General features: G+C 45.6%; 1 protein-coding gene across 1 annotated transcript in view; it reads left to right on the top strand.

Annotated features, from left to right (window-relative positions):
- Positions 1–2741: 2741 nt before the first annotated feature.
- IHO1 (interactor of HORMAD1 1) overlaps positions 2742–13148 on the top strand; it is a 29740-nt gene continuing 19333 nt past the window's right edge. Inside the window, exons 1-3 of the mRNA XM_066351032.1 lie at positions 2742–2802; positions 8635–8705; positions 11907–12081. Coding sequence (XP_066207129.1) covers positions 8650–8705; positions 11907–12081 — 231 coding nt within the window. The 5' untranslated portion in view covers positions 2742–2802; positions 8635–8649. The remainder of the gene's footprint in view (positions 2803–8634; positions 8706–11906; positions 12082–13148) is intronic.

Here is a 13148-nt window from a genome sequence, read left to right as displayed (position 1 = left end):
AGAAAGAGATGGGCGCGACTCCTGTGGCCCTGACCGGAAATTGAACCCAGGTGCCGGGGTCCAGCCCCGGGGGGGATCCAGGGGTCCCACAGGAGGAGACGGCGTCGGCGAAATTCGAGTGAGAGAGCCGAATTCTTTTCTTTCTCTTTATTCTCTTGTTAGCATTTACTGCCAGGCATCTCTACCAAATGCTAGTACAGCTCCTTTTTTATACACACACACCAAGTTACAATTACATGGTATTAATCATTGCTTCTGTTTCACTATGTTTACATGTTTCCAGATAACAGTTAATTTATATCTATAAACTACAAATCAGGTGGCAAATCATTCAAAGTACAATTAAAAAATAACTTGAATAGCGATAACATCGGTAAAAGCTTTTAAAGGATTAGTACTAACTAATAACTCAACTTTATTGTTGTTGTGAGTCAAGGGGCAGAGAGAGATTAACAGACAAAATCATTAGGGAGTAGCAAAGGACCACCGCTTGCTCAGGCAAATGGCCTTGAGTTTATGCAGTGTCCTGACTTTTCTCACAAGGTAACAAAAGGCTTGCCCATTAAGAAATTGACATAACATTAAGAGTAACTTTTACTTAAAGATATATAGAGTGCACTCGCAAGATAGCTTAGTAGCAACATAATTTCAGAAGACATTAATTGCTATTGCTTCTATGGATGCCCCCCGCCCCATACCTCTCATTATCAGAAGAAAGAATTTTTGGGAAAGTTTATAAATCTCATGAGTGTCTCACTGAGAAAGCCCAGCAACTGCCTTCAGTCATAAAACAATTCTCTTAGCAAAACATTCTTTTCTTGCTGACTGCATTCCCATCCCAGGCCACGCAACGGGCCATTCCATAACACCTTACCTAAGATTCTATTGTCTAGTCAAACTTTATTTATTTACTGTATTCACACACTAGTTAAGTTCTAACTATATTCTTCTTAGAGTGTACCACTATCTGCAGAACAAATAAGCAAGAAGAAAGGAAAGTTTCTCTACTCTATCACCTGAAAAGGCTAGGGAGGAAAAATGATGAATTAAGTGAAGGCCGAAAGGTGCTCTGTGCACAGCCACTGCCTTCTACCCATTCACAAGTCACAATCTATTCTTTCTAACATGATTAAGAAGAAATTCTCCTACAAACTTAACCCTTTACGAGGGATATCATAGCCAGCCTCTTATGTTTATGAGTCCAGTTCAAGGGGCTTACAGGCTTTTCTGTGGAACTTACACCTTCTGTCTCATTTCCAAAGAAATTACTACAAATCTACAGGGAAAGCACGGTACTATTATCCCTGTGCCACAAATAATAGCACACACCCAGAAAAAGGGGGGATATAAGGCCAGATTAATTCAAAAAGTCAAAGGGGGAAGTATCATTGTGCCTTTCCTTTTGCGGTGACTTTGTCACCCCGCAGCCATTGGTCTTCACTGCTGTGACTTTGTCAACCAGCAGTTGTGGATCATCTTCTGCTGTGACCTTGTCAGCCAGCAGTTGTGGGTCTTCTCCTGCTGTGACCTTGTCAGCCAGCAGTCGTTGATCGGCTCCCGACACCCAGGACTTCCCCAGACCAGGCTGATGCTCTACCACTGAGCCAACCGGCCAGGGCCCCTCGATCTGTCTTTCTACGAATCAACAGGGCAGGCCACAACTTGACTTTCTGACGCATCATTCTTAGGATTTATGTCTGGATTCAGGTATCTTATCCCATTTACAGTAACCGCAGTATTTCACGTGGGACTGTTGACCAATTTCCTCATTGTCCTGGTCCGATAGTTCGGTTGTTGGCACATCGCTCCAAAGTGTAGAGGCTGCCGGTTCAATCACTGGTCAGGGCACATACAGGAGGAACTGGATCTTCCTGTCTCTCTCTCGCTCCCTGCTTTCTCTCAAAAAAAAAAAAAAAAAAAAAAAAGGAAAGAAAGAAAGAAGAGAGAGAGAGAAAGAAAGAAAGAAAGAAAGAGAAAGATAGATAGATAGATGGTATAGGACGTGGCTTCCACAGCACCTCAGTCTTCTGAGCACACCTTCTCTGGCTCCTTCACTGCTTTACATCTAGACGTCGAGTGCCTTCCGCCCCAGGACAGTCTGTTTTCCATCCACGTGCCTTCGTTGATCGCATCCTGTTTCCTGGCTTTCAAAGCCGTCTATACCCACGGGAGGCAGAGCTCCCCAGAGCCCCGCACTCTGCCTACGCCCTCTGCCCTCTGCCCTCGCTGCCACCAGGCTGCTCCAGCGTCTAGCCGGCCAGGAACCTTGGACATTTCCTCCTTTCTCTCTCCCCTAGGTGCCCAGTTCTGTGCCCCTCTCTGACCACACAGTGTCTCTCGCCTCAGCTACTCACCCTAACCAGCTCTCCTTAGGACCAGCCAGGTCCCAGGTGTGTCCTGGCCCCTGGGCACCCGGTTCACTCCACCTTCAGCAGGGTGTGCGTCTGCTGTCCCCTAAATGGGTCTGCATTAGCGAGGAGAGGGCAGGTAGGGTGTGCGTAGGCTGCAGTGTGGATGTCGAGGTGTGAGGGTCCCTCTCACGAGGATGTGTGTGTGTGGATGGGTGGGTGGACGCGCACGCGCACGCGCACGCGCGGGAAGCTGGTCAACATTCCCACAAGTAAAACCGTTAAAACCGTTAGTCACGTGCGGCAGTGGTGCCGGGAAGTGGGGTATAATTCCCATTGGTCAGAGCAGGCTACGGGGGCGGGCCCGCGCATGCTTAGTCGGCTTCCACGGAACCGAGCGATTTCGAAGCCAGATCAAGGCTACCTCAGGTCCAGGCGTGTTCGGCCCTCAGAGGTGGAGGCAGGAGGGGTTCGGGCAGGCGTGCTGGGAGAGGATGGAAGTGGGGGTCGGGGCGGAGGGTTGGGATCCAAGGGAGCCTTGGAAATAGGATCGGGATTCCCCGGGGCCTCGAAGAGTTTCCCGGGTGCGGGCTTCGCCACCGGAGCCGTGCCTGGCAGTTCCTAGCCGCCCTTTCCTCCTTCCCTGTGACGGAAGACCGCGCTGCCTGGCTCTCCAGGGAGACTTGACTCGCTTGCTCCTCCTCCGACAGCTGTTTCCGTCAGATCCCAGCCCCCACCCCAGTTCACCCCCACCCCGGGTTTGTTTCCCATCCGAGTCCGAAGGATGCAAGGAGGAACAGGAAGTCAAGGAAGTCAAGAAAGCCGACTGGGTGTTTGATCCCCATTATGGAAAATCTCTTGGAAGCCCCTGAAAGGCCCGCAGAATGATTTAGTCTGGGAGCCCAGGGCATGCATGTCTCCTGTTTGAAAAGACTAGACGAGAGAGAGAGAGAGAGAGAGAGAGAGAGAGAAGAGATCAGGGCGGACCTGGCCGAAGCCCGAGGGGCCACAGAGTCTGAGGGACAAACCTGTGGTGACCCAGTGGAGGAACGACCTACGTGGCCTCAGGATTCCAGAGTGGAAAATGGGGCCAGATTGGGGCGCTGTGCCCCTGAGGGCTCCCTGTTGAGCCCATCTCCCCTGCCTGCCCCCTTGACTGGGTCCTTCCTGCGGAAATGGTTGCGTTCCTTACATGCGCTCACACCTTCTGTGCCTCCTTTAACAGGATTGGGGAATGGAAAGGAGAGGGAACCCTGCCCTGGAAAGCTTTTAATGTGTCAATTTCAGTTTTCATTTACCTTGGAATGACTAGGATCCTACCTAAAAATGACTGACTGCCTCTTCATTACTGTTGTTGTAAAGGGGACCTGTGACAGTTGGGATTTCTGCCCTCTGAGAATTTGAAAGCCCATACAGGTAGAATGAAGACAGGTAAAATGCACAGAGGACAGGTAATCATGAGGCTGAGTACAGCGAGCGCTCTCTGTTCCTTAGACTTAGTCCAGGATGTAACCTTGGAATTTCTTCCTCATTTAAGAAACCTCTTTTTTTTTTTTAAGTGTTTTGTAATGGAGGCTTTATTTATTTATTTAAGGAGACAGAGAGAGAGAGTCAGAGAGAGGGATAGACAGGGACAGACAGGAAGGGAGGGAGAGGAGAAACATCAATTCTTCATTGCGGTTCCTTAGTTGTTCATTGATTGCTTTCTCTTATGTGCCTTGACCGCGGGGCCTTCAGCAGACCTAGTAACCCTTTGCTCGAGCCAGCGACCTTGGGTCCAAGCTGGTGAGCTTTGCTCAAACCATATGAGCCCGCGCTCAAGCTGGTGACCTTGGGGTCTCAAACCTGGGTCTCCCACATCCCAGTCCGATGCTCTATCCACTGCGTCACCCTCTGGTCAGGCTAAGAAACCTCTTAAGAATAAGTTAGATCTGGAACTGGGGGAGCACATGCTTTAGAACCCAAGCCACATGCTTTGAAATTACTCTCCTCCCATCAGCATAAACGAAAATGGAAGGCGATAGGGTTTGTCATCTTCTAGATGAAGTAATAATAGTCTTGTGATGTGTATGAAATTGTCTATATTCTAAAGCTAGACTCTAGAAGGAGGAGTTCTGCTAGTGTGGAAGAAAGAAAGAAACTTGGGCTATCAAAGGAATAAGTAAACACAAGTCAGGAATCCAATATTTAATTCAACTCACCTTCTTTGTTAAAATATATAATAAATCTCTGCTGATCTAGGGATCTGAAATAATAGTTGAAAACAAATCATATGTAATTTTTTTTGTATTTTTCTGAATTGAGAAGTAGGGAGGCAGAGAGTCAAGACTTCCCGCATGTGTCCAACTGGATCCACCTGGCATGCCCACCAGGGGGCGATGCTCTGCCCAACTGGGGCGTTGCTCCATTGCAACTAGAGCCATTCTAGTGCCTGAGGTGGAGGCCATGGAACCATCCTCAGCACCTAGGCCAGCTTTTGCTCCAATGGAGCTTGGCTGTGGGAGGGGAGGAGAGAGAGAAAAAAGAGAGGAGGAAGGGTGGAGAAGCAAATGAGTGATTCTCCTGTGTGCCCTGACCGGGAATTGAACCCAGGACATCCACATACCGGGCTGACGCTCTACCACTGAGCCAACCAGCCAGGGCCCAAATCATATGTATTTTTAAATTTGTGGAATGGCAAGAGTATAAGTGGAGAATGTTTTGTTGGAAAGATGATCATCTTGATTTTGATTATGTTAATTTGGAGGTATGTTTTAGTCATCCAAATAGAGATGTTAGGTCAGCACTGTAGAATACAGGAGTCTGAAGTTCAAGAGAGGGGTGTGAGCTGTAGGTAACAACTTTGGGAGCTGTCTAAAATAATGCAGGGTACTTACTTATTAATTAACTTTTTTATTGTGGAAAATTTCAATTATATAAAAGTAGAGATCATGGATGAATGAATTCCAATGTCCCTGTCACATACAGTATAAATAATACCATGCAGTATTTGTCTTTGTCTGTCTGGCCTCTTTGACATAGCATAAAGCCCTCAAAGTCCATCCATGTTATTTTCATAAATAGTAGGATTTTTTTCTTTTTTATGGCTGAATGCTAATTCATTGTATGTATACGTATACCACATTTTCTTCAGCTAGACATCCACTCAGGGACACTTAAGTTGTTTCCATAACTTGGTATTGTGAATAATGCTGCAGTGAACATAGGGCTGCAGGTATCTCATCGATATCCTGTTTTTATTTCCTTCTTATATAAGTCCTGAAGTTCTATTTTTAATTTTTTAAGAAACTTCCATACTGTTTTCTATAGTGGCTGCACCAGTTTCTTTTATTTCTTTTCTTTTTTTTTTTTTGTATTTTTCTGAAGCTGGAAACGGAGAGGCAGTCAGACTCCCACATGCACCCGACTGGGATCCACCCAGCACGCCCACCAGGGGGCGATGCTCTGCCCATCCGGGGCATCGCTCTGTTGCGACCAGAGCCAGTCTAGCGCCTGGGGCAGAGGCCAAGGAGCCATCCCCAGCGCCCGGGCCATCTTTTGCTCCAATGGAGCCTCGGCTGCAGGAGGGGAAGAGAGAGACAGAGAGGAAGGAGAGGGGGAGGGGTGGAGAAGCAGATGGGCTCTTCTCCTGTGTGACCTGGCCGGGGAATCGAACCCACGACTTCCGCACACCAGACTGACACTCTACCACTGAGCCAAGTGGCCAGGGCCGCAGACAAATCTTTAATTAAAAAAACTAATATTGGCTTTGTCCGGTTGGCTCAGTGGTAGAGTGTCGGCCTGGCGTGCAGAAGTCCCGGGTTCGATTCCCGGCCAGGGCACACAGGAGAGGCGCCCATCTGCTTCTCCACCCCTCCCCCTCTCCTTCCTCTCTGTCTCTCTCTTCCCCTCCCACAGCCGAGGCTCCATTGGAGCAAAGATGGCCTGGGCGCTGGGGATGGCTCCTTGGCCTCTGCCTCAGGCGCTAGGATGGCTCTGGTTGCAACAGAGCGACGCCCCAGATGGGCAGAGCATCGCCCCCTGGTGGGCATGCCGGGTGGATCCCGGTCGGGTGCATGCGGGAGTCTGTCTGACTGCCTCCCCGTTTCCAGTTTTGGAAAAATGCAAAAAAAAATTTTTTTTTTCCAAAAAAAAAAAGTTAAAAATATAAAACATTCTCATGTATTACAATCCATTCATTTCCTACCACTCATGTTCGTGGTTGCGGGTGGCTGGAGCCAATCACAGCTGTCCTCCGGGACAACACCAAATTTTTATTGGATAATGCATAGTGTACATGGGTAATTGTATGGCTCTCACGGAATTACATTTTAAAATATGTGGCGTTCATGGCTCTCTCAGCCGAAAGGTTCCCAATCCCTGATATAGCTGCTGCTTCTTTTATTTTTTTCTTTTTAAAGTGAGAGGAGAAAAGATATAGAGACAGACTGCCACATATGCCCTGACTTGGATCTACCCAGCAATCCCTGCCTGGGACTGATGCTCAAATCAACTGAGCTATCCTCAACACCTGAGTTATCTTCAGCACCAGGGAGGCTCAGAGCCACTGGCAGTGGGAGGGGAAGAGGGAGAAGCAGGAAAGGTAGAAGAAGAGAAGTAAACACGGGACATCAGCATGCCAGACTGATGCTCTATCCACTGAGCTAACTGGCCAGGGCCTTCACTTAGCTGCTTTTTTTTTTTTTTTAAGATTTTATTTATTCATTTTAGAGAAAGAGTGAGAAAGAGAGAGAGAGATAGAGGCTCGGGGGAGAGATGGGGGGAGGAGCAGGAAGCATCAACTCCTATATGTGCCTTGACTGGGCAAGCCCAGGGTTTCGAACCGGCAACCTCAGCATTCCAGGTCGAGCCTTTATCCACTGCGCCACCACAGGTCAGGATTTTTTTTTTTTTTTAACAGGGACAGAGAGAGGGGATAGATAGGGACAGGCAGACAGGAACGGAGATAGATGAGAAGCATCAATCATCAGTTTTTCCTTGCAACACCTTAGTTGTTCATTGATTGCTTTCTTATATGTGCCTTGACTGTGAGCCTTCAGCAGACTGAGTCACCCCTTGCTTGAGCCAGCGACCTTGGGTCCAAGCTGGTGAGCTTTGCTCAAACCAGATGAGTCCATGCTCAAGCTGGTGACCTCGGGGTCTCGAACCTGGGTCCTTCCACATCCCAGTCCAACACTCTACCCACTGAGCCACCACCTGGTCAGGCCACTTAGCTTCTTTACTGCCCAAATCTATACTTCTCTTGGAATTGCAATATCCTATAGTCTGGAAGAACCAGTCTTCTTGGGAGAGGTTATACATTAAATCATTCATTGTATCAGGCAATGAAAATGGGGGTTTATTGGGTTTTTCCTAAAAGCAAATTATTAGTAGGGTGGTAAGAGAAAAGAACAAGAGAGCAGAGGGTAGAAGGTAGGTTCCTTCTTTCCCAGTTGACTGGGCTCTCCCTGATATTAAGAAAGAGAGAAATGGGCCTGACCTGTGGTGGCGCAGTGGATAAAGTGTTGACCTGGAAATGCTGAGGTCGCCGGTTCGAAACCCTGGGCTTGCCTGGTCAAGGCACATATGGGAGTTGATGCTTCCGGCTCCTCCCCCCTTCTCTCTCTCTCTGTCTCTCTCTCCTCTGTCTCCCTCTCTGTCTCTCTCTCCTCTTTAAAAAAAAAAAAAGAATAAATAAAAAAAATTTTTTTTAAAAAAAAGAAAGAGAGAAATGGCCTGACCAGGCGGTGGCACAGTGGATAGAGTGTTGGACTGGGATGCCGAAGACCCAGGTTTGAGACCCCGAGGTTGCCAGCTTGAGCACAGGCTCATCTGGTTTGAGCAAAGCTCACCAGCTTGGACCCAAGGTTGCTGGCTCGAGCAAGGGGTCACTCGGTCTGCTGAAGGCCCACGGTCAAGGCACATATGAGAAAGCAATGAATGAACAACTAAGGTGTCGGAATGAAAAACTGATGATTAATGCTTCTCATCTCTCTTTGTTCCTGTCTGTCTATCCTTCTCTCTGACTCTCTGTCTCTGTAAAAAAAGAAAGAAAGAAAGAAAGAAAGAAAGAAAGAAAGAAAGAAAGAAAGAAAGAAAGAAAGAAAGAAAAATGTGTATGAAGTTTAACAACAGAGAATACCTATTTCTGGCACATAGATAATGGGAATTTTCATTAATTGAATGAAAATATAACTACTGAAATATCCTCATTTACATATAATAGTTACTAGTAAAGCAATCTTGGGGAGGAAATTGCCGTATGTTAACCTTTTAAATTAATGTTCCTCTTTTTTTAAAAAAATAGGGATAATCATAAGAAATGAATTTTAATGTCTGGAATATCAAAGATATGCTCAGTATTCCCTCAGGCTCTGGGTAAGTGTTCTGGTTATATACTGTGATACTTAAGAAGATCTTATAGTTATATTGATTTCATAGAAATAGACTCCCCTTTCTATTGGTTTATAGTAATATATAATAGTTACCCCATATAATTTCTTCCCCTTGCCTATCGCTGCTGTACCTTCCCATACTTGTCTTTTTCCTTTTGCCTATTTTATGATTATAAAAGCAATGTCAGTTCAGCTATGGGTGTTAACTGAGCAATGACTCTGTCCAGCAATGGGTATAGGGACTATGACACCTGTGAAAGTTAGACATCGCCCAACATCCAGAAACTCACTTCAGTTGGAGTGATTGCTATTGAAATTGCAGAGGAAAATCAAAACAATGTTCAGATATGCGTTCAGTTGTATAGTACTTCTGGGGGTACTGTGGAGTTAAGAGCCACTCCAGCTGTTGAAAAGTCTCAATAAGCCTGACCTGTGGTGGTTCAGTGGATAGAGCGTCGACCTGCAATGCTGAGGTCACTGGTTCAAAGCCCTGGGCTTGCCGGGTCAAGGTACATTCGAGAAGCAACTACTGTGAGTTGATGCCTCCTGCCCCTCCCCCTTTATCTCTCTCTCCTCTCTAAAAATCAGTAAATAAAAACATTTTTAAAAAGCCTCATTGAAATATTGCCCCCTGTCATTACTCCACTGAGGTACTTACATTGATGTTCACCAGTCATGCTGTAAGCCAAATAAGTAAACTGCTCACAAAAATGAGGGGATATTTCAAAATGAATATGAAGCTATAGGATATCCCCTCATTTTTGTGAGCAGTGTATATATTTAAGGCGTTTATAACTGCTTTTGGTATGCTTTTACTAATGGATAGTGTAGTTTTTTCCTAACACTTTCATACAGAGACTTATTAATTGAGCAAAAACCTAGAGCATTGTTCTTTTTGTTTCTCAAAAATGAAAAAGGTTGATACAGAGTAGGGCAAATCTTTGTTTAATCTAGATCATAGTTTTAAGATGTAAATCCTACATGATTTCTGTAGGCTCACGGAGCTTTTTTTTTTTTGGTAATGATTATGCAACCTACTTTATATGTGTGCAGCCCATTACCTTAGCTAATCTTAGAAAATGATTCTATGAGTCAAAATAATTATTCTTCCCTGTGCTGAACTATTGGTGTTACTTTCTGTTTTGTACTAATATGTGATGGTAACTTTAGCTCAGATTATGTAATTATATGCTATCTAATTATCTTAAATTTAATATTTGGAAAAGTAATGGTTCGTATGTATGTGTTTTACTGAAAAACATTTTCTCGGATTACACAACAGCATTAAGTAACAGAAATTGTTGAGGTGTCTTTTAAGTACAAGCTTGAGGACTGTTTTACTTGTCCCACTTATATGCTGTTTCTGTAGTAGGCTTAGTAGGTTGTGTTTAAGTATGATTGTATCATCAATATCACTGTTCTCTTCATATGTGAGGTTCAAAGACTGGCATAGATACCCAGGGAAAGCAAATTACAAGTCCACAGTTTAAAGTATTTAAAGCAAACTAGGATAAGACAGTAAAAGTGTGAAAAGGAACAATACCTTATTTCAAAAATAATTGTTGCCCTGGCCGGTTGGCTCAGTGGTAGAGCATTGGCCTAGCGTGCGGACGACCCGGGTTCGATTCCCGGCCAGGGCACACAGGAGAAGCGCCCATCTGCTTCTCCACCCCTCCGCCGCACTTTCCTCTCTGTCTCTCTCTTCCCCTCCCGCAGCCAAGGCTCCATTGGAGCAAAGATGGCCCAGGCGCTGGGGATGGCTCTGTGGCCTCTGCCTCAGGTGCTAGAGTGGCTCTGGTCGCAACATGGCGACGCCCAGGATGGGCAGAGCATCGCCCCCTGGTGGGCAGAGCGTCGCCCCTGGTGGGTGTGCCAGGTGGATCCTGGTCGGGCGCATGCGGGAGTCTGTCTGACTGTCTCTCCCTGTTTCCAGCTTCAGAAAAATGAAAATAATAATAATAATAATAATTGTTAATGGATCCTCCTGTGCACAAACTGAGTTGATCATATCCTTCCTTCTGGATGAGGCCTATATTAGTAGCATGGGCAGCCAATACAAAGTACCATAAACTAGATGGCTTAAACAACAGAAATTAATTTTCTCACAGTTCTGGAGGTTGGAAGTCCTAGAACTTTATGCTAGCATAAGCATACTTGGTTTTTGGTGAAAGCTCCCTTCCTGGCTTGCAGGAAAGGAGACAACCACTTTCCTGCTGTGTCCTCACATGGTAGAGAGAGGTGAGCTTTCTGGTGTCTCTTATAAGGACACCAACCCCATCATAAGGGCCCACACTCATGTGTATGATGTAGGTTTAAAAGTTTACATAATATGCACACTATGTAATAGTGCTCATTAGCTTTTACTCATTTTTCTGCACTCAGAATTACATTTTGAGACTTATTCATGTGGTTAAATGTAAGTCTAGTTTATGGCTTCTGACTCCTGCATCAGTTACACATATATACCATATTTTATTTTTAAACTATTCCCTTAGTGATTAAAAGATTTACTTTTTTTTTTTTTTTTACAGAGACAGCAAGAGTCAGAGAGAGGAGAGAGGGATAGATAGGGACAGACAGGAATGGAGAGAGATGAGAAGCATCAATCATCAGTTTTTCGGAGTGACACCTTAGTTCATTGATTGCTTTCTCATATGTGCCTTGACCGCAGGCCTTCAGCAGACCGAGTAACCCCTTGCTTGAGCCGGCGACCTTGGGTCCAAGCTGGTGAGCTTTTGCTCAAACCAGTTGAGCCTGCGCTCAAGCTGGTGACCTCTGGGTCTCGAACCTGTGTCCATTGCATCCCAGTCCGATGCTCTATCCAGTGCACCACTGCCTGGTCAGGCCGATTCAACTTTTTAAAAGATAATGTTCTCGAAATCCCTAAAGAGTTTATGAACTTTGATCTCCAAAATGGTGTTATAGCCCACAGTGCTATTATACAAGGATTAGTGGTGTTATTGTTTGAATTCCCATCTGATTGTCCCCAGGTAGTTCTAATGAAAATGTTCGGCATTCAGAATTTTGTTTCTTTATAGGTAAAGCTGGTAGTGTTCAGGGGTCTAGGAGGCCAGAACAAGCTAGCACTCTGCTCAGAATATTTCGAAATGAATAGTTGTGAATTATGATTTTATTTGTTCAGAATGTTTTACACTTGCTATATACTTTTCTTGCTTAATTTCAGGACCACTAAGTCATCTAACTGGACTAATAATCAGACTGATTACTCCAGTCTCAGTGATTCGCAGTTCCTCTTTGGATCTCAGTTCTGCCCAGAAAGTTCAGAGATCCTGTCAGCACCGTTGGACGTTGGTGTCCATTTGAGAGATCCAAAACAGTTACAAAAGAATTCTCTGGATGTGAGTCTGATTACCAGAATTTCTTTGCATACATTTCACTGTCATTATGGAGATAAGCTGTACAGAAGATTAGTCTGCTGAATTATATTTAGAAGTATACGCCTGTAAGGGTTACTCTCCAAAACAGGTTGTGCTTATTGGTAATTTGACTTGGTGGTTTGAAATGGAGAAAATAATTTGTATTTGCAATTTCCTCTACCGCTAAAGCAATATAGAATAGTGCCAGTACCTTGACCAGTTCTAGGGCAATCCAAATATTGCATATTTTCCAAGACTAGCCATACTATTATTATCATTATTATTTCAGCAAGAGAGAGAGAGAGAGAGAGAGAGAGTGAGAGAGGGATAGACAGGAAGGGAGAGAGATGAGAAGCATCAACTCGCCCTGGCCAGTTGGCTCAGTGGTAGAGCATTGGCCTGGCATGCGGGAATCCTGGGTTCGATTCCCGGCCAGGGCACACAGGAGAGGCGCCCATCTGCTTCTTCATCCCTCCCCCTCCCTTTCCTCTCTGTTTCTCTCTTCCCCTCCCGCAGCCACGGCTCCATTGGAGCAAAGTTTGCCCAGGCGCTGAGGATGGCTCTGTGGCCTCTGCCTCAGGTGCTACAATGGCTCTGATTGTGGCAGAGCGACGCCCCAGATGGGCAGAGCATCGCCCCCTGGTGGGCATGCCTGGTGGATCCCAGTCGGCCACATGCGCGAGTCTGTCTGACTGTCTACCCGTTTCCAACTTAAGAAAAAAAAAAGAGAAGCATCCACTTGTCGTTGAGGTACCTTAGTTGTTCCTTGATTGCTTTCTCATATGTGCTTTGACTGGGAATGGGGGTTCCAGCTGAGCCTGTGACCCCTTGCTCAAGCCAGCAACCATGGGGTCATGTTCAGTGGTGGGATTCAGCCAGTTTGCACTGATTTGGCGGAACCAATACCTAAGTTTTTGTTGAGTTCGCTGAACCGATTGCTTAAATGGCACTTGTAATCAAGGTTCTCTTTAAGGTGGGCACCTGGGCTATCGCCCAGTGTAGAAATCAAATTTACATTCTTTTTGTTTGTTTGTTTGTATTTTTCCGAA

This window comes from Saccopteryx leptura, chromosome 10, assembly GCF_036850995.1.
Source record: "Saccopteryx leptura isolate mSacLep1 chromosome 10, mSacLep1_pri_phased_curated, whole genome shotgun sequence".
NCBI classification, from domain to species: Eukaryota; Metazoa; Chordata; class Mammalia; order Chiroptera; family Emballonuridae; genus Saccopteryx; species Saccopteryx leptura.
Note: the sequence above shows the minus strand (reverse complement) of the source record. Positions and strands in the feature narration are given on the sequence as shown.